Raw genomic sequence first — 26,154 nt, forward strand, 5'->3', positions numbered from 1 at the left:
AATGAACATTTTATTATCAAAAGGTTAGTGTTGTTATATTGGAAACTTGTGCATGCTGGAGCACCATTATTAGTATGCAAATGATTTACTCCAGATACTTGAGATGTTTTTTTTTTCCATTCATAAATTATCTGGTAACTCGACCAAATGTACATGTCCAAATACCGTGTTGTTTTCTTTTAATGTTCGAAAAGGTCTCAGTAACCTCTGGCAGTTTTCATAGCACACATATTAACAAATGGCTCAGCTCTATTCAAGTGTCTCAGTAAGCCATGACAGTTAGCCGGCATGTGCAATTTGATGTATGAGCCCTAGAATAATTTACAATCCCTACGGCAACGCGGTGACATGGTGTAGCGATTGCTGTGGCTGGCGTGATTACAGTTAACGACTTGATGACTTGGGTGACAGTTTGAACTGTATGGCTCTCTGATTTCTGGATCTATCTTCCATGTGTTTTTGTTTGTTTGCTTTGCCTTTATGCAGAGTGGACTGTCTGTCCTAACGGTGGTTCTCCTTTTTGTTTTCCCAGGTTATCCTGTGCATGCAGTGCCAGACATGAGGACAAAGAGACAAACATGAGACATGTCCAGCTTCAAGACGCTAGCAACCTTCCTTCCAAATCTCTTTCAAAAGACCAGTTTATTTTGACCAATATATGTCAGGATTTGTACCTGATTCTTATCTAAGAAGACATGAAAAGCTCCAGCCTGAAAGGTAAAGTGGACACAGAGAAGAATTAAGTTAAGAGGCCTATCAATGTAACTTAGGATCGTCTTGCACTAGTAGCTTTAAGGAGACTAGCAGGGCTTTTTTCTGCTCTCACTGAAAACATAATACAAGCCTCTCAGCCTAAATCCTAACTGTGTCTGCAAACAAGCTGAGGATCCACTATTTAATGAATCCTGTTTAGTCACAGAAATTAGTCACTACTTGGATTTGTTTGTTTTTTTAAATGACCCTGCAACATTTATTCTTACCTTTAAAGAATACTATCTGTGTGGATCTGGAGTAATCTAGTCTAATCTACAGTAAGTGTGCACTAACTAAGGAACTGAGCTCTGGGCAACCCTTGGAACTTACAGAATTGTCTCCACTATTACAAATACTCAGAAAGGTTGTATATAGTACATTGTAAAACTCTGATTCACATAATGTCTCATGGGTAAGTATGAATGGAAATAGTTTTTGTTTATATTAAATAGAGAATATTGTTATGGTATTGTGTAATAAAGTTTTTTTTTCTTTACCTGTGAACCCCGTAAAAGTAATCAAATTCTGTAAACCCACAGCATTTTCCTTCAATTTGTAATAAAGGAAAAGCAGACTCACGTTGCTGTTCTCTGTCACTGCATGTTTTCATGTCTGAGTGTGAATGTGCATGCACCCAGAAATGCAATACACTAAGTAACATTCAGGGTCACTGTGGTGGAAACTCAAAGTGACGGACACAAACACACACACAAGAAGAGGCACACATAACAAGATGTTGTGCCACGATTGGCTGTCTGACAGACACACACAAGCAACCTCTGAGGACTCGGAAGTGTAATTGTTTACAAGAGTCAAAATAGGTTTCCCCAAATAGAAAAGTACACACAGAAACTGTGAGGTTCTCTGTTATGACATACTCAAAGGTAGAAGCAGACACAACATTGCCATCTAGTGGTACTATGAAGTAGCTCAGGACCTAATGTGCAATGGACAGAGTGGACGATAAACAGTACAGCACATATAACGTCTAGAAAAGACAAACTAAAAAAAAACATCAATACTCCTATCGTAGCTGCTAAAATAACTGAGCACATTAGCATTTGTCTCACTTCCCAATATTTGTTATGTATCCCTGTGTGTTTATGAGTGGCTGCACTTATTTCTGAACCCTCACTGACTCATTTCCAAATCCACAATATTATTTGTTGTAATAAGTTGTGGATTCAAACCCTTCTTTGTCCTCTGAGCAGAGTTTTTCGAGAGTTTCAGATATTTTTGTCAGGATATTTGACAAAGTTTGGGAAATAACCTTGAACTCTTTTGTAATAAAGATTCATACACTTCCTTCACCATTTCATTTAAAGCAAAACAGGACGATGTTTCTAGTTTTCTTTTCTATTCCGTTTTATTATGACAGTTATGCTAAAGGGCTTGACAATGAATCTGATGGATTTTTTAATTGCAACTTTGTGAGTGTGGAGCTGACAACAAGGTTGGCATTATAAACACACAGTATAAAATAGGCTGTATGACAAATTTTCAGTACACATCCAAACAAAAACAGCAGGAGTCATATTAAATAACCAGCATCCAAAAATGTACATATTTCAAACATGAAACACGTTGCAGTGTGTTGGTGGGATGTGGGATGTCCACTAAAGATGGTTTAATGTGAATCAGAATTTAAACACTGTGTATTTTTTTAAAGCCTACTGGAAATGTTTGGTGAAATACTACAAATCAAACCTTTATCGATCCTTAATAAAAGACTGTGCTAGCAGTGAGGGCACCTCTACTCCCGTTCTGCTATGGCAACCAGGTGGGCTTCAACCTCTGCTTCTGTCAGTGTCCTGCAGGAGGAAGAAAGCAGGTGATGGAGAAAAGTGAGAGTGGGAACAAAGAGCAAGGAGTGATGAAAGCAGTACATAAAAAACACACCATGTAAACTGCACCTCAAAGAAACAAGGTCAAAACAACATAATATACATGAAATAAAATATCTGAGTTTTAATCACACTAAAGGATAACATCCATGATTATTAGTATAAGTTCATTATACAACTACTGACTACTTGATCTTAAATTAATGTAAAGTAGGTCTGAGTGAAGTTACCTGAATTTGGGCTTTTCCTTGGTGACCACGCCGACCTCCAGTTCATTAGCCTTGAAGTCGATGGACAGGACGGAGGACAGACATGATATTGCCAACTGGAAGGAAAGAAAGTTAGGTGAGTCTGCTGATTAGTTCAAACACATAAATGCCTCTCCAAATCTTATTTTCAGTCAAGGTAACAGTGAGAGATCCAGCAGTGGATTCAGGGATGTGATGGCAATATTTGCTCAAAGTAGATGCCTTTACTGAAACAAAAGGTGCATTTCAAAAGTCAAATGTATTAAATTTCAGCCTTCAAAAGCGTTTAATATCATTATATCATCAGGACACACAGCTGTTAATGGACAGGAGGGTCCCACAGGAGGCTTTATTGGGACCAGTCTACTCATTCTTCCCTGGACTATAAATTAATCAGAGTCTTGCTCAGTAGTCCATCCTGCTTATGCAGCTCTGTTAATTAGGTTTCAGCCTACCTGTACTGTCCTGTCATGGGTCAGTTCAGGCTTTTTCTTCAGTTTCTTCTCCAGGTAGCTATTGGCCTCTGTTTGCTTGGCCCCGACTGCTGTGGCTCTGAAGCCACAGTAGTAGCCTGCTGGGTCACATTTATACAGGGCAGGACCCTGCTGAGGGTCCATAGCCACCATGATCATACCTGTACAGAGAGGAAGAGGAGGGAGTGAGGGAGGGCAGATGAAAGAACACATCACATCGTTACCTCTTTTCATCATTCAGAATAATAACAAAGGAAATGAAGAAAACTACAAGCTTTGTCACAAAATAGTTAATGGAAAAGAAAATCAAACACAGGAACATGGATGTCCTGAGCAGTCACTGTCAAGAACTCAATCACCATTTCCATGTATAAATGAGATATCTGCAGGAACGTGGAGCAAAAAGCACTCAATCTGTGAGTGTGTAAGCAATTGTAAATCTGAAAAAAAGAACCCCAAGAGGCACAAATCACGACTCCCACTCACAGCAGCCTAGAGGTCTCATTTCAGCATTTTGTGTGTAGACCTGCGAGATATCAGCCAATCTGCGGCACAACACATCCGCTGTGATGTCATAACCGAACTTATATTTCCATTCTCCTGCTTCCACTCGCGCCCGGTGAACCTGGGAACGACTGTCCGCTGCACAAGACAGAAGAGGGCAAACAGTGTAGCTTTTTAACAATATTAAATATGATCTTTAATACATTAAACAAACAAGAATTTCACCAAGGCTGATGATATGATTCAAATACCCCATAAAGGGTATATTACAGTATTGTTCTTAGTTGTTTATCATCCTTATTTCAGGAAACAGAAAAGGACAGACTTTCTGTTGTGAAAGGGTCACCTTGACCCTGGTCACATTTGTTCATGGTTGTTATATCCAAGTATCACAGCTACTTGAACAATAATGTGGTGTGTGTGTGTGTGTGTGTGTGTGTGTGTGTTGAATACATACCATTGTGCCCAGTCATCACACAGCCAATGCGCGGGGTTAGTTTGAACATGTTGGTCACAGTGGAAGAGTCCAGCAGCTTGTCCTGCAGTCAGAAAAAGGATAGAGTCACATACACATGACTAAAGTGTATTGTGACAAGTTATCAACGCTACATTTGCAACAAACACACTATGATCATTGGCATCAATATACCAAACCAGTGAACTATGGTATAGTTCCTACCAAAGATTTTTAACTCTGTAAATATTGAGTAATAACTTGTGCCGGAAAAGATACTAAAAAAGATACTATTGCTTTATTGTAATATGTAAAATTCATGCATGTGTCTTGGGCTGCAAATCTCCCATTATGTGAATTTTATTCTATACCTACAGCTTTGCATAAAAAACATATACTATGGCAATATTACTTGACCTGTGCTATCGAATATCATTTGTTGGACTTAGGATCATTCACCTTTGATTATGAAGATTACACACTGAAGTTGGTAGGAAATACAACTTTGATTTTGTTCTCCTCCTGTCTGTAATAAAAGCTTGCCAAAATAAAAGTAGTCTCCGGCTTGGTAATGTGAGTACTGGCGTTTTTAGGCCGTATCTTGTTCACATATTTGACTGTAAAGTCAGCAAAAAGCTGGAGTCACGACTCCTGTGAGGCTTTACTGTTTCGCTTGAGTTCAGATCACCATAGAAGTGAAGGTCTGTGAATGTGTGTGTGTGTGTGTGTGTGTGTGCATAATATCTTACAGGTATTTTCTTTTGTGTGACCACCACAACGCTGTCTGCCCCCCGGACCCCCACAGAAGTCAGCCCACTCTGGGAGATCGCTTTGAAGGCATACTCTGCATGACAGCCCATGTGACACACAGACAGAATAAAATAAAATACAGCAGAAAGTGTTTGATCTAACAGTACAGGGTTCATGAGTGGAGAAGTGTCTGTTTGCTACTTTACAAACAACACATCTGTATGATGAAGATCATTTTGAGGAGAAAACGTAGCCAAGTGGGCTAACGTTATTTACACACATCAGTAACCGATAATGAACATGTAGCGAGCTACCAGAAAATTCAACATACTTCAACCTGTGGAATATATATTTATATTTATATGCCGTGTTTAATTTCTCGTATACTGGAAGAGTGTATTAACAAGTAACTTTAGGAAACTTATACACATTATAAATGCATTGGAACAATTTATTTTAGAATTTTTTATGTTAGCTAGCCACTCTCCTCGCAGACAAGCTAACCACTTTAGCTAGCTAGGTAATGATATTTCTGTAATGTTTGTAATAAGAGTAGTACCGATACGTTATGATAGTAGACTTTTCTTGTGCAGTAAAAAGTACTAAAACACAGGACTAAAACACCGGCGGAAATGTCTCTCTTACCAACTTGGTAGAGGCGGCCCTCCGGTGAAAATATGGTGATGTGTCGGTCGAAACCTGCGTTTGAACCGCGGGACATTTTTTTCTCCCCGTGACCTCAGATGAACCCGACAGGACTTGAAGTATCGTTATGTCGTCCCGCAAACCGGACAACTGTCTTCTTTCTGACGTTCAGTAAGCAGGAGACAGCATGCCTGTGCCGCTGCTGAACTATGAGCAGGATAATGGAGCTACTTCCCTGTATTATTTTACTTTCTCTTTCAGTTGCTGTTCAGCGCGGCGCAGCGCCATGACTGACCCCGCTCACTGCTATTGGTCGGCAGCAACAAGGAAGTCAAGTGACTTTACCGGTTGAACTGCGCCCCCCCTTTTACTGGTCACCTCACCTGTGCTGGGGAGTCATCATGACACTGGAGACAGGCTGCGTACAAGACCAGGGGGCAGTTAAAGGCTTGTCAGTGGGAATATCAGGGGGAGGGATGAATGGAGAAGAGCGGAGCACCGACTCACACACACGTCCCCGCGCGTGTCTGTGCGGTCACTCGGCTCCTGGTGGCCCCCACACCCACAGCCAAATGTCAGGCCGCAGGGTGGGCTTCTGCGTCAGCGATAAGAAGCGCAGGAGGATGAACCTGGACGCTTTTGCGGATTTCTGTGCGTAAGTTGAAGCCGACTTTTGAGTTTTTAACTCTTTTATGTTTGGTGGGGTTGCCTCTCTGGTAAGGGTGAATGGGCCCTCTTCAGGTTCTCTTAGTGGGCCCCCTTAGCAAATGAGGAATGTATTTATTTCATTTGATTTTGATCCAATACAGATCATCTCAGCTGAGGAGTGTGTCATAATGACTATTGTAATAACAGAAGCCACCCTCGCTATAATCTAGTGTACACACTTATTCAATTATTTTTCAACAGCAGTGAAAATCTGTCCATATGAGGATTTATTGCTGCATGAGAAGCTTTATTCATTTTTCGATGTCTGTTTGACATCAGATAACTCCTGTGTAGTTGTCACCTTTAGACCTTTCTGTGTTTTCCCTGCAGAGGCCATGGGGTGGAAGTGGTGGAGGTACGTGTTTTTCTTCACATATACATGAAATCAATGCAATCTTAATGGAGTGAAGAAATGTCAAGTGTGTGGTGAAAAATGAGGAAGAGGATTTGCCATGCCTTGTAACTTGTAACAACTCTGCGTGTGTGTGTGTGTGTGTGTGTGTGCGTGTGTGTGTGTGTGTGTGTGATTGTGCATGTGAAGATGGGTGTATGTCTAGAATATTCTTTGTATAAATGCCCACACACACAGAGCATGTTGTCATTTTATTCTACAGGTTAAGCAGTTTAAGTATGTCAGTAGTGATAGCAGTTTGGGTGCACCCACAAACACACATGTGTCATGTACAGATGTCCACAACTTTAGTAATCCATGTCACAGCCACCTGCAGCCCCCTCCTACAGACTGCGTGTTGCAAAACCAAGGAACAATGGCTGCCTGACTGTAACTGCTCAGACATTTCACTGCATGTGAATATCTGCACAGGAGCATGAGATACAGAGTACAGACTATAGCAAAAATGCACAAACATGAGCAAAAAGATTCAAGTTACAGTGAACAAATGAGATCAATTCAGACAACGTAAGAAGCCTCGATCAGCTTTTACAAAGCATTTCATATTGTCTCACCCTGGGTTCACAGTTTAACCTCAACCAGTTCAAGCCTGTTGCTATTCAAAGACAGCTGATGTCTGAAACTGCGGAGTTGTGGTGAACATTTGAGGAGGAGAGGTGAGAAAAAAAACCCCTAATTGTAATTCAGCCGAATGAAAGACGGTGTGTGTAGCAAGACACGAAGAATGTTAAGATGGTACAAATGTCTGAGGGCATGGCATCATTTAGGGCATTTCCTCTCAAACTTTTTTTAGGTGACACATTTTTAAATTATTGCCATGGTAACTTAAACTGAAATGAGAGACAGAATACAGTTTTAGTTTTTGTACAAAAAAGAAAAAATGCATTAAGAGGCCGTGAAAATAATGCTCCACAACATTCCCATAATGTCAGGCCGATACGGAAATGAGGACTCAGGTGCAGAGATAGTAATCCCACAGATTTTTACAAGATTCAAAGATCTCTTCGCAGAGTGTTACCAAAATGGCTATGAAATTACCCTATGAAAATACTAACAAGATATATCATGAGAAAACAACACAGTAACAAAAAATGTTCCAACAGGAGGATAAGGAAAAGAACTATAGAAATACAAAATATAGAACAAAAAAACGCTCCCGAAGGAGGAAGAAAACAAACGGCTAAGAAGCTCCCTAACAAAACAATTGAAACAAAAGATCACTCCTAAAACACGGAGGAAAAATAACACTACTATGAGAAACAAACTAAACAAAAGAACAATCTTACTGAGAACAGAAATTTGGCTATGAACTATCAAGAAACAAACAACCAAAAACTAGACTATAGAATTTACAACAAAAAACACTCACAAAGAGGATCAAATGACTCGAAGGCAATAATTCTGTGGCTGTGGCATTGAACAAGGAAAGCACGGGTGAATCAACCAAAGGACTAAGACACACTGGCACAAGACAAGGGAGACGCCGACTATTTAACACGGGGAGGGTAATGAGGAACAGGTGGAGACAGCAGGTGATCAGGGCGGGCACACAGGTGAGTGCTCTGAAAGGAGAGGAGAGTTAGACCTTCAAAATAAAACAGGAAATGACAAGACAAAAAAAAAACCCAAGACAAGACAAACCTCACCACGGTGTGACACATAACAAATGTTGAAATATTTCATGCCATGTACAGTATATCATGACAGTACATTTTGCTCTAAGCAAGAGCTGTTTACTATTTCCAAAAAGTATTGGTGATAATGGATGATTTCCAGATTGGTGACCTATTGAAAGTCTCCAGTGTCCATTTGGTATGGAAACACATGAGGGGAAAGCTTCATCTTCAGTTTACCACCTGAAACGAGTGCATCACCCTTTGCTCGCCCACCAATGCAGACACAAATCTACACATAAATCTAGACATAAAATCTAAAAGAGCATATTTAATATTATATTCCATTTGTTCACGTTCCCAAAGATAAGCCAAATAAAGAGTGTTTCTCCTCTGTCAGATTGACCTCACTCAGCCACTGGGACCTCAGGGACCCTTTGATGTCATCGTTCACAAGTTGTCTGATGTCATCGTGGAGGCTGAGCATGACAGCCAATCACAGCAGCTCCTTGCCAACTTCCAGGTAAGGCTGTGTCATGAAGAACCGCATTTCATCATCTGGAGGAGTCGAGGATGGATTAGTAAGTATTGTTTTTTTAAGAGGAATGATAATAATGACAATAATGATTTCTCCGTCTGTCTTTTACATTACAGAGCTATGTGTCAGCTCATCCTAGTACAGTTCTTCTGGACCCCCTGCCTGCCATGACCCAGCTACTAGACCGCTTTGCCTCTTATCAGATCATGAGCCAGCTGCACAATTCACTCCGAGGTGAACTGCAGCTTCATTGTGTATTCTGTAGTTCACTGTTGCTTGTAGATATTAACACCTGCCCTTCCCGTAATATTTTGTCCCACAGACTGGCGTATCTGCAGTCCTCCTTACCTAGAGATCCACAGTGCCAGTGACCTGTCATCCATTCAACAGGCTGTGGTGGCCCAGGGCCTAAGCTTTCCTCTCAGTCAGTTCACTCTCTGTCTGTCTGTAGCCTTTCAGTTTCTTACTTATTTCATTCTTATGTTTTCAATTTCATATGTTAAGAATGTTGAAATTCAAGTAACTTCCTCTCAGCTTCTTTGTGTCTGTAAATAAAGCCTGAAAGCTCACTTAAAAAGTAGAGAGACAGTGTTAGGTTTGTGGTCTGGGGTCTGTGGTGTGTCAACTCTCCAAAACTTTCTCAGGCTGTCCTGGTTCTCACGCTTCTGAATTCAACTATCCCCCTTTCCTTCTTGCTTCCTCATGAAGTTTAACAAACACTTCCTCTTTTTCTCTGTTGACCCCAGTTTGTAAAACCAGAGTGGCCCACGGCTCACTTTCCCATGAGGTGAGTGGTTTGCTTGAAGATTGTACATGTGCAGTGACGTTTGCTTTGTTTTTCCACTGCGGGTTATTCGCTCCGTGTTCATTTACTGTCTGTGCGATATCTGTGCAGATGTCTCTGATCTTCGGTGCAGGGAGTCTGGCTGAGATCCATCCTCCCTGTGTGCTCCAGAGCTTCGTCAACCACGGAGCCGTTCTGCACAAGGTGTTTGTTGTAGGAGACAGACACTTCTGCGTAGAGAGACCCTCGCTCAAGAACTTCCCCTCCGGTCCCTGTGGTCAGTCTGCACCAGGCCGACACAAATGCAAGATATTTCTGTTCCTTTCCTATCCTTCTCCTCCTTTCCTTCCTTTTCCTGTCTTGTATTTTCCTTTCATTCTATTTCCTGCTTTGTCTTTTTCTTCCCTCTGCTGTGTTGTCCTTTCCGTCCCTTCCCTTTTCTGTTGTGTCTTTTCCTTATCTCTCCTGTGTTGTCATTTCTTTCCCTTTCGGTCTTTTTCTTTTCTTTCCTTCCCTTTCCTGCCTTGTCCTTTCCTTTCCTTTCCTTTCCTTTCCTTTCCTTTCCTTCCATTTTGTGTTTTGTCATTTCTTTCCCTATACTGTATTGTCCCTTCCCTTTCTTCCCTTTTCCTTTATGCCTTGTCTTTTCTTTTCCTATTTTGTCCTTTTTAGATCTTTTCCTTTCCTGTCATGTCTTGCTTTGTCCTATGTTATGCTACCTTGACTTTCTTTGCTCTATTTGTTGCCTGTTTCCACTTCAATTGGGATTTCTCTCTGCCTCCAGACAGGAAGACCATCTTCTTCAATAGCCATCAGGTGTCCAAGCCAGAGTCAAGCTCTGATCTCACAGCAGTAAGTGTACAATACTGTTTTAATAAAGGCTCCACGTTGTATGTTTTATATTACCTTGTCCCAGATTTTCTCACATTGATAGCATATGATAGCCTAACTCAAGTGCTAATATATCTGCAAAACTGCTTCAATAAGCAGCGTGACATCATGTAAGGTGCACATATGGCTTCTACTTAGTTAAATCTCAATTTACAGGTAGACCACCGCCCATTTGTCACCTGGTTGGGTTGAAATCCACCCTAAAAATCTCCTTTCTCCTCTTGTTCTGCAAGCTGGATGAGCAGATGCCCTTCCTGCCTCCTCCCAGCTCCAAGGCCGTGGCCGCCCTCGTCAGAGAGCTCAGAGTTCAGCTTGGCATGGCCCTGTTCGGCGTGGACGTCATCATCAACATACACACGCACACCCTCACCGTCATCGACATCAACATCTTCCCAGGTACTGCAGCTGTACGCACACACATACAGGCACATAGACAGTGATGATCTGATACACTCTTCTCTCTACCAGGCTATGAGGGAGTGCCCCAGTTTTTCTCCTCTCTGCTCAGCCACATTGAGTCAGTGTTGGACAAACAGACCTCTGCTGGCCCTCAGGCTGCTGGCTCTCCTGGGTCAGCACAGCCTACAGGTGGTCCATCTGCTGCAACAACTGGTCGTTGAGTCACCTCAGGAGCAGGTCCTGAATGGCTCCGTTTTTCATCAGCTTCCTAGGACAAATAAAGTCACTGGCACCGGCCTTTTTACTGTTCACCAAGTTCAGCTGTTCTCAAGACTTTGCTTCAATTTTATGAAGTTGTTTATTTCTAAGTTGTGACTTGATCTGAAACCGTGTCCCCTGTAAATCACACTAATAATGATGTGCTGTTTAGTATTCTGATCTGTTTGCAAGTCGACAAACCAAACAGAAGACACATAATGGTTGAATACACTTTCCGTTTATTGATTAACAGGTAGCATAGAAGAAGATACAGCAGGCACAAAATACAGCACTCTGATTGGCCAGTAACATTACAAATGGTGTTTTTGTTATCATTTTTTCTCCCTGTTGTTCGAAATGCCCTCTATGCCCTTATGTCAGCCCCCACAGACATTTCCTCCATCCTTCTTGCTGGTTTGTAAGATACATTTTGTGGAAACATTTTGCACTTCTATAGAAAAAGAAAACTACAGTACATTAATATTTTTTTCATTGTCAAGTGAACAAACATCTCATCTTTGGAATAGACAGGAATGAGCTCCTCAGTGTTGACTGATCATGTGTGTTATTACTATGTGTTTACACAAGTTGAACAGCTGCTTCACCAGTGTTCAAATACATAAATGTATTGTAAATCTTGGCTGTGTAGAAAAAGAGAGATTATATCTGCTATAAGAGTACCATATGATGCATTTTGAATACATATTGAAATACATGAAGTAATTAATTATTTGGCTAATTATTGCATTCACATGTGCTGTAGTCTATATTGTGTTATTGCCATAAGTGGGCCTCCAGTGGTAACCCTGTTAATCCTGCACTGTGTGCATTTCTATCCAGTGTCCTCTTGGGGGCGCTGTTGCTTCATATTTCCTATGACCTTGGCTTACAGACCATGATATCTGATATTTACACAAATGCCATTACAGCCATGAAAATGATGATGTAAAACTACTGAGCATTTATCAATGTTACTGTTACCAAAAGACAACAAAATGGCTTTAGTGTCTCCCTCTTCCCTCGACTCCTCCTTGGCTTGTTAAGATAAGAGTGCAAAGCTGGCTGAGAACCTGAAGTGACACTTTTAGACCTTGTAAGCTCTAAGTACATCACGTACTGTTGCCACACACTAACCACGTTTAAGACAAACTTAACATCTGACACACGGGGCAGAATTCCAACACCAACCACCTTCCTCTTTTTGTTTTGTTCGTGTCACCCTGGTTCATCACAAACAGTCTGGTTTTAACAGTGCGAGAGCCAAATGAAACACAACCCTTGTTTCTACTTTATCATCAAAGAAACGAAGAGGAAATAATGACTTACTCCTGTGTAGAAATATCAGTAATGCATATCGTTAACAGTCAGAACAGCAGGAACAGCTTACACATAGTTATCAATTATTGCACAAAATATATACTGAAATACACATATTACTTATAGTGGGGAAACTGCAGTTCCCACTGAGAACACACCACCGAGGATGATGCCGTCAGAGAACAGAAGCGCTGCTTGCCAGCATTCATGAGTCAGATTTGAACGATGTTGGTGTTTGTGTGGTCGGCAATCTGCAGTCAAAATCAACATTTGAAAGTTCCGAATGCCTTGCATCCATGGCAGTTTACAACTGAAGTGAAAACACCTGTCTACCTTACAAACAGCGTTCACAGGTACTGAGACAGGGACACAGGTGGAAATGGACACAAAGATTTTTCAGATTCTCTAGAAAAATTCGCCTCTTCTTCCTCGAACGCTCACACATTCAAATGAGCACTGAGGAATCGGTGGCAGCCTTTTCCAGGCAATCTAAAAGCAGAACTCAAACAACAGCAGGTACAGTTTCTACTAGTGTCCATTTACAGATTCACATCTGAAGACATTTCTCTGAGTGCTGTGGGGAATTGAAGGCTGTTAAATGGAAAATGTGCGAGCTGACTGTGGGACTGTGAATGCAACAAAGGGTTTTGTCAGTCAGTCTGCTGCGTGTGAGTGTGTATTTGTGTGTCTTATCCTCTGCGCAGCTCCCTCAGCTCTGCAGCGACTTTGCGCAACTCTGCTTCGATCTCCAGCAGCTCCTGTGGACAGACGAAATGAGAATATCCTGCATGACACCGGAATACACAACACACGTTAATGCCTTAGATTACAGCCTGCAAATAACAGTCAAAATATTATGTGCATACAGGGTGCTAATGAAACTTACTGCTGGTAGGTAGAGGGAGGCACGTAGAAAGGAATTACCCTGTAAATACGTTTTTAGCTACCTGCTAAATATTAAATAAGCACCAGGAGGGAAAAACTATAATAGCTAAAGAAATGTTCTCAATAATAACAATGGTAAATATCACCTTTAGAGAGTATTGCTAAATTTGTTGTTGCTAGTAAATACAACATGATACCAGTGAGTTTAGGCTAATGAACGTACATGGATGTTCATTTTGGAGAAATTATTGTTATTATTGTTATTATTATTATTATTATTATTATTAGTAGTAGTAGTAGTATCATTATTATAATTATTCAGCTTTATCCAGTGGATTCCAACTTCAGTTCAGAGCCAGCAATCTTGCTTTCTGTTTGATTGTATTTATTGTGGTAAATACACCGGAATCAGTGACGCTACCCTCGCGAGGTAAAGTTAAAGGTAGAGGGGTGAACAACACACTGCTTTATTTTACAGCCTGTATATCTTGTAACCAGAAGGCAATTTGAGAGAGGATGAGGGGCGATGTCATCCCCCTTGTTAACCTGCCACCCCGGCTCTAAATCCTCTAGTAGCGGAGAGAGTGCAGAGGCAGAGGGCTTGTTGAGTTCAGTTTGTTCTAGCCTGCCTGACTCATTGATCCTGTACTGTATGATGTTAGTGCAGGTTAGAATCTATGACCCCGACCATGACTGTGGAATATCAGCAGTCTAACTGTGCTGTGTGTTAAATCCATCGGAGCTGTCCGTGGTGCTGAGGCAGCAGACTGACTTCTCTCAGTCGCGTCTTCTTGGATCTATAATACATTCATAATTTTGGTGTGTGTGTTGCTTGGTGTTTTGGGGGCAGAGTGGTGCCACATACTTACTGAATAACTACAATGTAAGTTGGGGGCTGTAACATAAAAACGCTCACTCATACAGTCACGTGTTATCAGCACCAACTTACCTCCCCTTCATCGTCTTCGGCGTCACCATCCTCATCGTCTTCCTCCTCCTGGCCCTCCTCATCCTCTCTGACAAATTCATCCTCATCCTCATCCTCATCGCCCTCCTCTTCCTCATCCTTGTACCTCTCCCTCTCAAACTGCTGCGTGGCTTCATCGCTGGCTTTCTCCATCACTCGCTTCTGCTGCGGCTCCTTCACCTCCGCCGCCGCCTCCTTCCGCTTGACTTCATTCTCCGCTTTCTCATTGGGCTCCTTCTCTCCTTCGCCCTCCTTCTTCTCGCTCTTCTCCCCCGCCGTCCTATCACCCACGCCCTCCTCCTTCTTCCCGCCTTGCATCTCCTGCTCGTCCTCCTCCTGCACGCGTTTCATCTTCCTGACGAGTTCCTCCAGCTCCTCCTGCTTCTCCTTCCTCTCCCTCTCCTGCTCTGGCTTGTTCTTGCTGTCCTGCTCTTTCAGCAGCTCCTTTAGCTCCTTCTCCACCTTCTCCTTCTCCACCATCAGCTCCACCTCGTTCTTTCTCCTCTCCTCCATCCTCTGCTTCTCCAAGTCCTCCTCCGTTTCTCTCTCCTTCTCTTTGTCCCCCGTCTCCTTCTTTTCGTCCACCTCTTCCTTCTGCTCTGCTCCAGAGCCTTTCTGGATCTCCCTCTCTTTCACCGCCTCGTAGCGTTTCTTCTTCAGCTCCTTCAGCAGTTCCTTGAGCTCGTCATCATTCTTCTCCTCCTTCCCTTTCTTGGTGATCTCTTCGGCTAGCAGCTCCTCAAGCTCCTTGGCTCTCTCCTCTTCATTGTCTGTCCCTGTGTCTTCGATCCGTGGCTCCTCCATCATCTTCTGCTTGGTGTCATCTTCCTCCGTCTTGTCCTCGGTCTTTTTTACAAGGCTGACCACATCTTTCTCCTCCTCGTCCCCCTGCTCGAAGTCGCTCTCATCGTCAGCCAGGTTGTACTCATATCGCTCCCTCTCGTTTTCTTGCTCCTTTTCTCTCTCTACAACAGTCAGATTGCAATCATCAGTGCAGGAGTATGTGTCAAAACAAAAGAATTAAATTCCCAGAAAAATAAATGAAACACTAAATCAGACTTGTGTATGTTGTCTAGCAGTGAAAAGTGTGTTAAAAATACACCAAAGTGAGTCAATGTGAATTTGTTCTTACCGTCAACGGCCAGCTTCTGCAGCTCCCTGAGCAGACCCTGATGTCTTTCCACTTCATCAAGTTCCTCTGCAAAAAATGACGAGACACAATACTTCTAAACAATAACACAGCAAAAGCAAAGTAAAGAATACCAGCAGAGGGTGTACAAACGTCACTGTGGAGATCTGGAAATCTTTACACAGCAAGAGGAAAGTGTCAGAACACCCACACATGGAGGTACATTTCAGCAAATAAGGCAGAAGACAACGGTGACAGATGAATTACAGTTTGTCTTATATTTTCATGTGATATTAAACTGAAAGTTAATCAATCAAATGTTTACCCATCGCAACTCATGTCCAAATGTCTTGTTTTGTCCTACCAACAGTCCAAAACCCCAAAATGTTTAAGTTACAATGATATATAACAGAGATCGGGACATCTCGCACTGTGTAAAAAAGAGTTTAATTAAAAGTTTAACTAATTATCAAAATAGTTGATGATCGATTTCCTGTTGGTAGACTAATGAAACTATTCTTTCAGTGCTAAACACTACTTAATATAATTTGAATACTGATGAGCAGATAATTAGAGATGTCACCTGCTAGCTGTGGGCCACACTCATGTGACCCGTCTTCATTCAGCGTCTCCTGAATAATACATTCAACCTAGAGGCACAACATAAAACACACACACACACACACACACACACACACACACACACACACACAATTAGAGGTGTAGTGATTGAAAAATATTCACATTATGTTGGATTCATAGGGGAAGTAAAAAAGGACTTGTCTCTGACCTTTGCATCATTAAGGGGTGAGGTTACTGGCCGGCTTCCCACTGAGGAACAAAACAAGGAGGGAGATACAGAGAGCAGGGAGACAGATGGAGAGTGAGGGAGAACGGGAAAACAAAACATATATATATCTTAGCATTTCTGCAACAGCAAACACTGCACCAAGCTATGGTACAGAGCAGCACAGATGAACTCATTTGTTTACTTAGCGATGGTTAGTCCTGCACGGGCGTGGGTGGAGCTGTTCCCTCATTAAGGTAAGCACAGTTCCCTTGGTAAAGCGACACAGCAAAGAAGCTTAACCCCATCTCCCTCTCTCTCTCTCTCTCTCTCTCTCTACAGGATGCAGATACTCCGAGAGGCTTTAGCTCGCAGGTAGTTTCCCACCAGGGCTAAATCGGTCACCAATCCCTGCTGCCAGCAGATCATTAAAGGCACATTAAGCAGTGCCATCAGCACCTTTTCTCACACAGATACACTGAATCTAACAAGGGCCTGAATGTCAGTATAGATCTCAATCCATGTTCAGCCTGCAGCCTGCAGCCTTTTCTTTGATTGATATGGATTTGGGTGCGAGGACTGGCTGAGGCACAAGATACGATGTTGATCAATTATCGCACCATCATTAGGTCATGAATCTACTCTAAATGCAGCCCATAATATGTTGGCCAATTTAGAGAGATTTTTTCTGTTATTATCAAGTACCAAGATAAACCCAAATTCAGTAAATCTAACTTAAATGAAACATTATTTACATTAAAAAGCTAAATAGAGTGAGTGATTTGAAATGTATACAGCTCCTGATCAGAAATTCAACATATTTCAGATGTACTAGTGTCTGAATATGATTAAAACAATCAACTCTCACTTCAAGCCTCTTGTGTGAGATGCGGTTATGTCTATTTGTAGCTGGTGCTTCTTTAGACATTTTATTGAGAAGCTCAGCTGCTCCACCAACTTACATGACACATGCAGGAGCTGTAAATTTGATCTAAACTCTGTGGTGTGGGTCAGCACAAAGCCAGATCAGCACACATCAGGATCAATTGGACTAACTGGCGAGCTGAACTCTACAGACACGTGCGCTTCCCACAGTGTGGCCCCGTAAATCTCTGCAGGTCCATGTGATGGTGTGTGTGTGCTTTGCACCCTGACGCCCTGGTCTCATAATTAACACCATGAGCTGGCTCTGGATTTATTGGCTTGCCCATGAGGCCATGGTCAGCCAAACTCCATGCTAGAAATTTAGAAATCAAGGGACTGCAGTTTTTTGGTGGACCAAATGATTTGACAAATTCAAAATGCTGCCTTGACCAGAAACTAGAGGCACATGACAGGAATATATGCGCCTGTAGGGGCTGAGAGATGCGCAGTAATGACTTTATAATGATATCACCCCTCCTCTTGGCATTTAATTGACATGGAGCCGCAGTGACATTTAGTGGTACAGTAAGATCATTCTATTCCTCCAGGCGCTGGTTCTGTGGTGATATGTTTCTCTGAAACATGCCCTTTCCTTGCTCTTCGTCAGGGTGGTGTTTGACAGTCATTACCTTCATGCACTGCGACAGCTGCACACAACGCAAACCCAAACAGTTGACAGTGTGCTCTATGTAGGTTACCGCCTGTGTTACTGCGTAACGATGCGCGTTACACAGCTGCACGGCGATAGCCCCCGTTTCCACACGCATGTCTCTGAGGATGGCAGAGCCCCCTCTCCTGCAGCGGCTCCCCGCACTTATTTTAACTCATTAACGCGTTTTCATAGCGGCACACGCGCTGTTTAACACACCTGTGTCAGGTCATTTCAGTTAACAGCGAAATATGCTTCTTTTAAAAAACATCCATTGCTGCCGGTAACAGCGCCGTCAGCCCCGCAGACAGGAGCAGAAAGGTGAGCGCATAACAAATTATGTAACCGCGCTTTTATTTAGCCTATTAGTCTAAACCCTGAGGCTTCGCAGTTATGGTCTGCTCCATGAAGTGTTGTTATAACGCACGCAGGTCGGTCTGCTTCTGACACACAGCTGCTTTCATGCCGGTAAAAACAATAACAGGGACTACAGCTGAGGCAGCAGTGTGTCAGAGATGAGGCTGCTCTCCGGCGGTGCCTGCTGAGGGCTATCACTCGCGCTTTGTACCGTCATCTCACACTGAGCGCCCGACGCACACAAACACACACACACACACACACACACACACACACACACACACACTGTGGCGATGTAACGAGAGTGATGGATGCTTACCCCCGACGGCAGCCCAAAGAAGAACCGCGGTTATCAAAATTCCCATAGGCTCCGAGAGGTGAGCGTCCTGCAGGAGATAACCTTGAAATAACGGGCTGGGTCCTCTTCACACACCCGCCGAGCTGAGCGAGGTGGAGCCGCGCACCGTCTGTGTGTGTGTGTGTGTGTGTGTGGTGTCAGGTGACTGAGACCAGATCAAAGTCCAGACCCTGTGAAGCTGCCAGAGATGTCAGACGGTCGCCCTGCAGGCTCCTTGCAGCATGTTAACAAAACGTTTGAGGATTTAATCTGTATCTCAGGCGGGTTAATATCAGAGTTTCTCAATGATGGGTCCGTGGCCCATTTTGAGGGCTGCAGGGATACAAAAGTAGCTGCAAAAAAATATATAAACTTCTCTGTAATTTCACTCTTTTAAAATCCCACTAAATGAGCCCAGTGTGAATATTATTCTAACAGCTTTCAGTTTATTTGCATGTCCACGCAAACATCGTCACCTCCCAGAGCTGCTGCTTAATTACTTTTGCACATCAATTATTGACACTTTGGAACAGCTGGTAATGTAACACACATTAACACGCCACCTCTGGGAGCAATTTTCTAGCTGTGCTCCATCTGCAGGCCCCCCCAAGGTCGCACTGTCATTCAGGTTGTGTGCTAACGTATGTATAATGTGTATAACAGCACCGGACCTGAGAAAAACACGCCAAGGGATCAATGCATGAGACAGACATTCAACACTTATCTTTATTAATGATTTATTTATTTATTTAATGGTCCTACTCATGAGCTCCACAGCACATTCAGGCTCTTGTTCGCAATTTCATGGCATGCAACAAAATATATTATATATATTTACAGTCACAGTAAACTGGAAGGTTAAGATCTGATCCATGGCCTCAAAACATAGATGCACTCAATTCAAACTCAACTCAAAAAGTCAGATGTATGAAGCATCCTTATGCGTATTAAATGTCTACTTCCTGTCTGACTTGGTGGTGTTGAACGTGAACTGGCTGAACCTCGGGTGTCTGTGGGTGAAGGCTGGCTTTGTCATCTGGTCTTGGGAGCAGGTCTGGGTGGTCGACTGTGCTGGTTGGGTCCGATGTATTTCAGTGGAGTGTATTTTGGCTTCTCGATTACTTCTAGACCCAGATAAGGCTGCAGGGCTGCGGGGACACGCACTGTCCCTTCCTGGGGAGATGGAGAGAATGGACGGAGGAGCGATGAGGCAAAGATTTGCATCATTTATTACACCAAGATGTTAAAGCCAGTAGATTCTAAAAAGCCTAGCAATAAATATGTTGGAAAATGTTTGAATTAGCTTGGTTTCAGCCAGCTACAGTAAATCCTTAAGAACATGAAAATAGTCATGAGTTCGTGAGGGACGTCTCATACAGATAAAGAAATGTGGGAATTATTGTACAGATCATTTCAGAATGACCATGGCTGCTTTTAGTCATTCCACTTTAATTTAGCCAGTTAATCTCATGCTATTTGTTACTTTTTCTGCCTCAGAAAAACACTGCAACACTGTTCCACAATACAGAGGAAAATGCTGTATTACATCTATATTTTTATTTCAGCATTTCAAATGAAATACAAATGTTTTGACTGACAACAATCACAAGGGGGAGCCACTTCAACACCAGACTTTGCACACAGGTACATGACAAGAAATACACATGAAACATGGTGGAAGGTGGACAAAGAGACTAAGAATGATGAAACCAAACAGCTATTTTTCAATTAAAAAAAAAACACATTTCTAGAGATTTTCATTAAAACTTTGTCTTTAAAAGGCTAAATCTGGGTCTGTGTTATTGTTGCTGATATATGCTTTTACAGTGTCTGATGATTTTCATCTTTTTGCAGTCTTTGTCAGCTGGGTATATGCTTAAAAACAGAACTGCAGGCCTAACATGAGGTATTTGTTTTACCTCTTCCCTGATCATAGCAACCTTTTCAGCTGCCAGAAACTGTAGGGACGTAAGAAGAAAACATATTTTGGAGCATGGTAGCAACCAGACTATAATTGTGTTGCACATTGCAACCTTTTAAAGACAATTTTAGACATTTTGCCATTTTCAAGGACAATTCAAAGACTGAAAACCTGCATTAAAGAATTTCTCCAGGTTTTCGGGAACTCTAATGTATGAAGTGTCTTACTTTGGTCTGGTGAGTCTCCAGGATAGCGATGATGGTACGGGGGATGGCACATGCTGTAGCATTTACCTAGAGAGAGAAAAAAACATGATGGAGGTGGAGTACTGCTGTAAGATAAACCCACAGGAATGTACAGCAGTGTGCCTCATCTGCAGTCTTACTGTGTGGGCGTACTGCAGGCTGCCATCCTCTCTCTCATACAAGATGTTGAGGCGTCTGCTTTGGTAGTCTGTACAGTTGGACCCACTGGAAATCTGATATATATATATATATATAGAGAGAGAGAGAGGGACAAAAACTGCAATTAGATTGATTGGCTGTGTGGAGCTCAAATGGGATGGCAATGACACTCTGTCATTTGACTTATTTGACATTCACAGTACCTACAGTACCATCATCATCTTTACCTTCGCCGTTTTTACTAAACAGAGCTTATAATGCAGTAATATTTTTTTCTTTCAACTTCTTGTGCAGCTTTTTGTGGCCAAATAGAGTCAAAACGTTCATTTCTGTCTGCATTACTAACTTTAACTCAAACAATGTTCAGGTCCTGTGTGAACACCACAGACGACTCTGTTCGCTATTATTAATGTAGCAGATAATGAATTAAATATGGGACTTTAAAATGGACTTTTCAACCAAGGATGGCAATTGTTTGGTTTTAAAATATTAAGGCTGTTAAACACAAAAGCTGCAAAGAGAAATTGAAGAACCATTTTGTTTCTGTTTTTCTTTCTTCAAATGTTAACTGAGTTTTGTCACTAATGTCACTAATGACCCAGCATATATTATCACAGATGAACATCTTTACATAGTCAGCAGATAATTAAGTTGACATCCAGTCATTTTCTGCGTATCAGACTCATAAAGTCAGAATAAGGTAAGTAGGCAGCAGAGATACAATGACACTGACCTCTCCATAGCTGTTCCTCCCAGGCATCCATGCTTCAATGTCGTACTTCCTGTGTGCTGGAGGACCCAGTTCCTGTGTCGGCATGTCCAGCACTCTGAGTAAAATCACGCACAGAAAAATCGAGCCATAACTCATACAAATATTCTCCATATCACTGTTTGTTTGTTTGAAACTGATTGCGTCCTGTGTTTACATAAGTTTTACACAGCGTCCCAACTTTTTTGGAATCAGGGTTGTATAAAAGAACAGGACCAGAATTGTTAAGTGTGTGTGTGTGTGTGTGTGTGTGTGTGTGTATACTAACCTGTAGTGCAGTCCCAGTGAAGAGAACATCTCTTTCTGCAAAGAGACAAACTCCTCCAGCAGCTGAGAGCTCTCTTCTCCTGTCTCATCTGCTGTCACTCCAAACATCTCTACCTGGACACACACACACACATTTATTACAATGCACATTATCATAATTATAGAGTAGGTATTTATTTCTGATCATAAAAACCTATCTGGAATCACTTATTAACATTAGACATATTCATTCATGCAACTCTTGTGTCCCTAACATAATGCTGCTGTCCTGGTAACCTTGTTGAAGTGATGTACTCTGTAGAGGCCCCATGTCTCTCTGCCTGTGTCTGTCTCTGCTCTGTAGCAGGTGCTGCTGCACACTGTCCTGCAGCGGGAGAGGACAGACAATGTCAGCTTTAATTACTCCAATATAGCTATCTGCAGAAAACTAGTGAGGGGGGCTTCTAACCTGACAGGCATGTCCTTCCAGTTTACTGCATGATCCATGAAGTAGCCTGCAGAAGAGAGACACACATCACATAACTACTTACTAAACATTTAAAATGGATGCCTCCAGTTCTCATTTCTAATTTATGATCTGGCTCCAGGTCTCTTATTAGCTTCAAATACTATTATCTAAATGTAGAATTTAGGTTCACCTGGAGAAATCCAGCAACAAAACGTATTTATTACAATTCTGAAGGAGTCAAGTGTGAAATCTTGCCGTGGCAGAGCAGTAATACAACTAATCGGTAAAATCTGTTTATGGTGAAGCTGGCCGCAAGTGTGACCTTACATCAGCATAATAATCAATAAATAACACATACAACAACTGATAAACTATGCAGTAAAGAGTGTGACATAACCAAACTGGATGGGCATGTGTTGCCAGGATCACCATAACAACACACTAGGAGGGATTACCACCAAGCACAATAGCTAATCCTGCCAGTAAGAAGCAGGACTGATAGCAAGATAGACCAGTTAGTTCAAACACAAGCCTCACTTCAAAAATAGGCCTACAGCTGCTACGGATCAGCTGAAAAATACACATGTTGAATTTTTGGAGAACACGTTACGTTACAGCGCAATAACATCGTGAAGAATGAGGTTTCACCTGCCAATCCGACCTCTCCAGTCCCAGCCAGGTTTAGGTCTGGGAAACGGGCCGGGTCCAGTGAATAGACCTGAGAGCGATGGGCGTTGGGCTGCATCCCACAACCCTCCTGGATGTGGACAAAACAGAATGATGAAGAGAAGACAGGAGAGGTCGGGGGAGCAGGATGCTGTGTGGCTCAAAGGTGCTTCGGGCTTTAAACTGTTATGTCATATGACAGATATTCCAAAAATTGATTTGACATTTAATTTATGTGCATTTAAATCTCATTTAGATTAAATTTTCTATGGTCAACCAATTCACTATCTGTCACTGTGACACCTGTGTAAAATCAGGTATGTTAGAAAGAGAGAGCTCAGAGCTCTGCTACTCACAAATACTGCCCCCTTCAGCACGTCAGGTACAACCATGGGAATGAAGCCCTGCAGGAGTCAATAATAAGAATAATATATGTTAATAAATTGATTATTATACATTCACTTTGCAGACTTTATTTCTAATATTTCCAGACACACAATTACCCGTCGCTGCAGTGTGTTGAGGGCAAAGTTTTGTAGTGCAGTCTGTAGTCTGGCCCCGGCTCCCCTCAAATAGTACGACCTGTGGCCCGAGACATGTGCCAGATGTCTGCAGGCGAGGGAAGAGCAACACAGAGATATAAGGTGGACAAAATATTTAACATTATGGTATGCACATATTCACATAAAATAGCATTTTGCTCTTCAAAATGTCATCATGAAGGTGGGCTGCACAGAAAAACACCCTCTCTTTTTCAATTTTAAATGAAATATTGAAAAAAAAAATGCACAAAAGCAGAGCAAGCGGAACATAAAGTGGGTGAAGTTCCAAAAACAAATAATCATCCTCACCTCTGCCTGATGAGACCCAGCTCCTCCCCGAGCTCTAAATGGCCTCTGGGCTTGAAGTCAAACTCTACAGCAGAAAGAGAGAGAGACAGAGTGCAGACTATGAGATCTGTACTTTCAAACACACAAGGGTGAAGCACTTTAGATTATTAGTGATCTGACACTTCAGATCAATAACGGCACAGACCACATCAATCACCTGGTTTCTGTCCAACCAGCTCCACCACCCTCGCCTGGCTCTCATCTCCAACTGGCTGAAAAGGCAAAAAGAGGAAGTTTACAAAGTTTCAAACTAAACTTACTTGAAAAGGACACACTTCACAGAAAATCTGTGCCCAGATGCCCTGGTCAAAGTGTGCATGCGTGCATGTGTGCATCCTCACCACATCAGGGTGTGTGGTGTTGGGCAGTCTGAGTGCTCTTCCGTAGTGTTCCTGCTCCAGCTCAGTCTCTTTGGGGTACAGTTGATTCAGTCTGCTGCGGATCTCTCGACCCTTCTGCAGAGCCTGGGTGTACTCTGGAAGCTGCATGATGAACAACAAAGGCTGATCCCATATCTGATTTACCACTCACTAGAGCAGAGAAAGGGGAGTAACCAGCGACTGATTCAATAACAAGTATTCAAGTTTGAAAGTGCAAAACTTGAACTTACATTGGCGAGGGCTTTCTTGTCTTTCTTAGTCTGTAAAGAAAAGATATTTCATGTCAGAGTTGTGGGAGACAACAACACAAAGAGTCAAATTAGAGAGAACAGTTAAGCAAATCTTGAGTGAAAATCAAACTGGTGACTGTGAACAGCTTTACTGACCACTAGTTCCTTGACTGCATCGCTGACGTGTCTCTTCTGCTCCTCCAGGCCAGAGATTTCTGTCCTCACTGCCTGCAGCTCCTGCCACACACATACCTGCAATGTGGACACACACACACGATCAGTGAGATCAGCTGTAAAAACCAGCAGAACAGCAGGTGTGAAACTGAACATGGCATTAAATTTAAACTCTTAATGTTAAGTTTTCTCCATGCTTCCCTTAAATCACATTTCCCCACACTTTAATGCTTGTAAGAGCTGGATGTTTATCTTTGCTTATCTTGCATTAGCTTCGCTGTCTACCGTCTCTTCTTATGAATGCTGTTTCCAACATGCTGAGTATGTACAGCATACAGTATGCAACTCCTTGTGTGTGTCAGCGTAGTGGACCAATAATGCTGAGTCTGATTATAAATAGACTTTATTTGTTTGATCCAATATCTCCATGATATAGTTAGTATTCAAATCTATGCCTCCATTTTTTATGACTACTTTATAACAAATTGGATGTTACGTATATAATTTCCATGTCAGTGAGCAGTGAGCAAAGCAACCATGCCCATAAATATGCATAACTTTAAACCTTACTTACTATCATTTAAATGAGTAAGCTATACAAGAATACGCCTGTACAGTTGTAGAGAGCAAAACCGTTTTTTTTGTAACTGGCTGCAAACATATTTATTTCTGCTGTGAAGTTGGGCATTTTAATATGGGGGTCTATGGGGAATGACTCGCTTTTGGAGCCAACTTAAACCTCAGTTTAAGACGTGTGTACACGAGCACAATATGTGACATCATAACTAGTTTGGAGCCAATCACGGTCCAGTTTGCATCTTCCAGAAATACCAATCAGAAACAAATTATTACCAAAGACTAGTATTTTATATATTATAATACCTGTCTGGAGGAGGGGTCTTTAATTACAGTGTTGTTCACAAATCTATGTGTTATATGAGACCGTCAACTCCATCTGTTCGACACAAGTTTAAGTTCACAAACAGGAGTGAATGAGCAAGTAAACACACACTTACAATTTTCGTGACATCGTCCGCTCGCAGGTCGCCCTTCCTGTTCTCGACATTTACTATGACTTTGTCCGTCTCCTCACACGCCGCCCTCATGTCCAGCTCCGGCTTGTCACTGTAGCCCTCACGGACATGCTCGTACAAACTGCTCCGGGCTCCATGCGAAAAGCGCCGCGGGACGAACACAATTGTCTTCTGCCTCGAACACTGTCTAGCCGCCGGCTTTAGCACAGTCAGTGCGGAGCCTCCAGCCCTAACGACCATGCCTATGCAGGTCGCCATGTTTGTCTTGTGGACGAAGTTGCATTCAGGGGTTATAGGAATAATTGCGACTATTGGTTGTGTAGTCTCCTGTTCTGTTCTGTATGC

The 26,154-nt window shown here is 42.3% G+C and overlaps 4 protein-coding genes across 4 annotated transcripts; 1 reads left to right on the top strand and 3 right to left on the bottom strand.

Annotated features, from left to right (window-relative positions):
- Positions 1-2,092: 2,092 nt before the first annotated feature.
- Positions 2,093-5,940, bottom strand: psma6l (proteasome 20S subunit alpha 6, like). Its single transcript, XM_041940399.1, has 7 exons — positions 5,672-5,940; positions 5,026-5,120; positions 4,280-4,361; positions 3,805-3,960; positions 3,301-3,479; positions 2,828-2,922; positions 2,093-2,564 (listed from the first exon to the last, which is right to left on the bottom strand). The coding sequence occupies exons 1-7, from the start codon at positions 5,745-5,747 to the stop codon at positions 2,507-2,509; spliced, it is 741 nt and encodes a 246-aa protein (XP_041796333.1). The 5' UTR covers positions 5,748-5,940; the 3' UTR covers positions 2,093-2,506.
- Positions 5,941-6,037: 97 nt separating this feature from the next.
- On the top strand, positions 6,038-12,254 carry LOC121608880 (inositol-tetrakisphosphate 1-kinase-like). Its single transcript, XM_041940295.1, has 10 exons — positions 6,038-6,326; positions 6,710-6,734; positions 8,805-8,927; positions 9,059-9,176; positions 9,265-9,366; positions 9,689-9,729; positions 9,838-10,003; positions 10,511-10,578; positions 10,851-11,013; positions 11,086-12,254. Exons 1-10 carry the CDS (start codon positions 6,073-6,075, stop codon positions 11,235-11,237), a joined length of 1,212 nt encoding a protein of 403 aa, XP_041796229.1. The 5' UTR covers positions 6,038-6,072; the 3' UTR covers positions 11,238-12,254.
- Positions 11,504-18,730, bottom strand: LOC121609149 (cilia- and flagella-associated protein 251-like). The gene is made up of 6 exons (XM_041940711.1): positions 18,609-18,730; positions 16,363-16,403; positions 16,156-16,222; positions 15,576-15,641; positions 14,426-15,408; positions 11,504-13,349 (listed from the first exon to the last, which is right to left on the bottom strand). Exons 1-6 carry the CDS (start codon positions 18,652-18,654, stop codon positions 13,281-13,283), a joined length of 1,272 nt encoding a protein of 423 aa, XP_041796645.1. The 5' UTR covers positions 18,655-18,730; the 3' UTR covers positions 11,504-13,280.
- Positions 18,731-19,369: 639 nt separating this feature from the next.
- Positions 19,370-26,067, bottom strand: sars2 (seryl-tRNA synthetase 2, mitochondrial). Its single transcript, XM_041941099.1, has 16 exons — positions 25,792-26,067; positions 24,758-24,853; positions 24,602-24,631; positions 24,333-24,473; positions 24,149-24,203; positions 23,953-24,016; positions 23,605-23,710; positions 23,458-23,505; positions 23,084-23,192; positions 22,436-22,481; positions 22,264-22,351; positions 21,989-22,101; positions 21,685-21,778; positions 20,933-21,025; positions 20,775-20,840; positions 19,370-19,799 (listed from the first exon to the last, which is right to left on the bottom strand). Exons 1-16 carry the CDS (start codon positions 26,065-26,067, stop codon positions 19,659-19,661), a joined length of 1,566 nt encoding a protein of 521 aa, XP_041797033.1. The 3' UTR covers positions 19,370-19,658.
- Between the last annotated feature and the right edge of the window lie 87 nt (positions 26,068-26,154).

This window comes from Chelmon rostratus, chromosome 7, assembly GCF_017976325.1.
Source record: "Chelmon rostratus isolate fCheRos1 chromosome 7, fCheRos1.pri, whole genome shotgun sequence".
Lineage (NCBI taxonomy): Eukaryota > Metazoa > Chordata > Actinopteri > Chaetodontiformes > Chaetodontidae > Chelmon > Chelmon rostratus.

Coding starts and splice junctions, on each gene's coding strand:
- sars2 (XM_041941099.1), bottom strand. CDS start 26,067: ATGGCGACCTGCATAGGCATGGTCGTTAGGGCTGGAGGCTCCGCACTG. Junction 23,506..23,604: donor TCAACACACTGCAGCGACGG/GTAATTGTGTGT, acceptor TGACTCCTGCAG/GGCTTCATTCCCATGGTTGT. Junction 20,841..20,932: donor GCCTGCAGTACGCCCACACA/GTAAGACTGCAG, acceptor TTCTCTCTCTAG/GTAAATGCTACAGCATGTGC.
- LOC121609149 (XM_041940711.1), bottom strand. CDS start 18,654: ATGGGAATTTTGATAACCGCGGTTCTTCTTTGGGCTGCCGTCGGGG. Junction 15,642..16,155: donor GTGTGGCCCACAGCTAGCAG/GTGACATCTCTA, acceptor CATTTTTTGCAG/AGGAACTTGATGAAGTGGAA. Junction 13,350..14,425: donor CCGAAGACGATGAAGGGGAG/GTAAGTTGGTGC, acceptor GTCTGTCCACAG/GAGCTGCTGGAGATCGAAGC.
- LOC121608880 (XM_041940295.1), top strand. CDS start 6,073: ATGACACTGGAGACAGGCTGCGTACAAGACCAGGGGGCAGTTAAAGGC. Junction 6,735..8,804: donor ATGGGGTGGAAGTGGTGGAG/GTACGTGTTTTT, acceptor CTCCTCTGTCAG/ATTGACCTCACTCAGCCACT. Junction 8,928..9,058: donor AGCTCCTTGCCAACTTCCAG/GTAAGGCTGTGT, acceptor TTTACATTACAG/AGCTATGTGTCAGCTCATCC.
- psma6l (XM_041940399.1), bottom strand. CDS start 5,747: ATGTCCCGCGGTTCAAACGCAGGTTTCGACCGACACATCACCATATTT. Junction 5,121..5,671: donor GGGCCGCCTCTACCAAGTTG/GTAAGAGAGACA, acceptor GCTGTCATGCAG/AGTATGCCTTCAAAGCGATC. Junction 4,362..5,025: donor TCACACAAAAGAAAATACCT/GTAAGATATTAT, acceptor TTCTGACTGCAG/GACAAGCTGCTGGACTCTTC.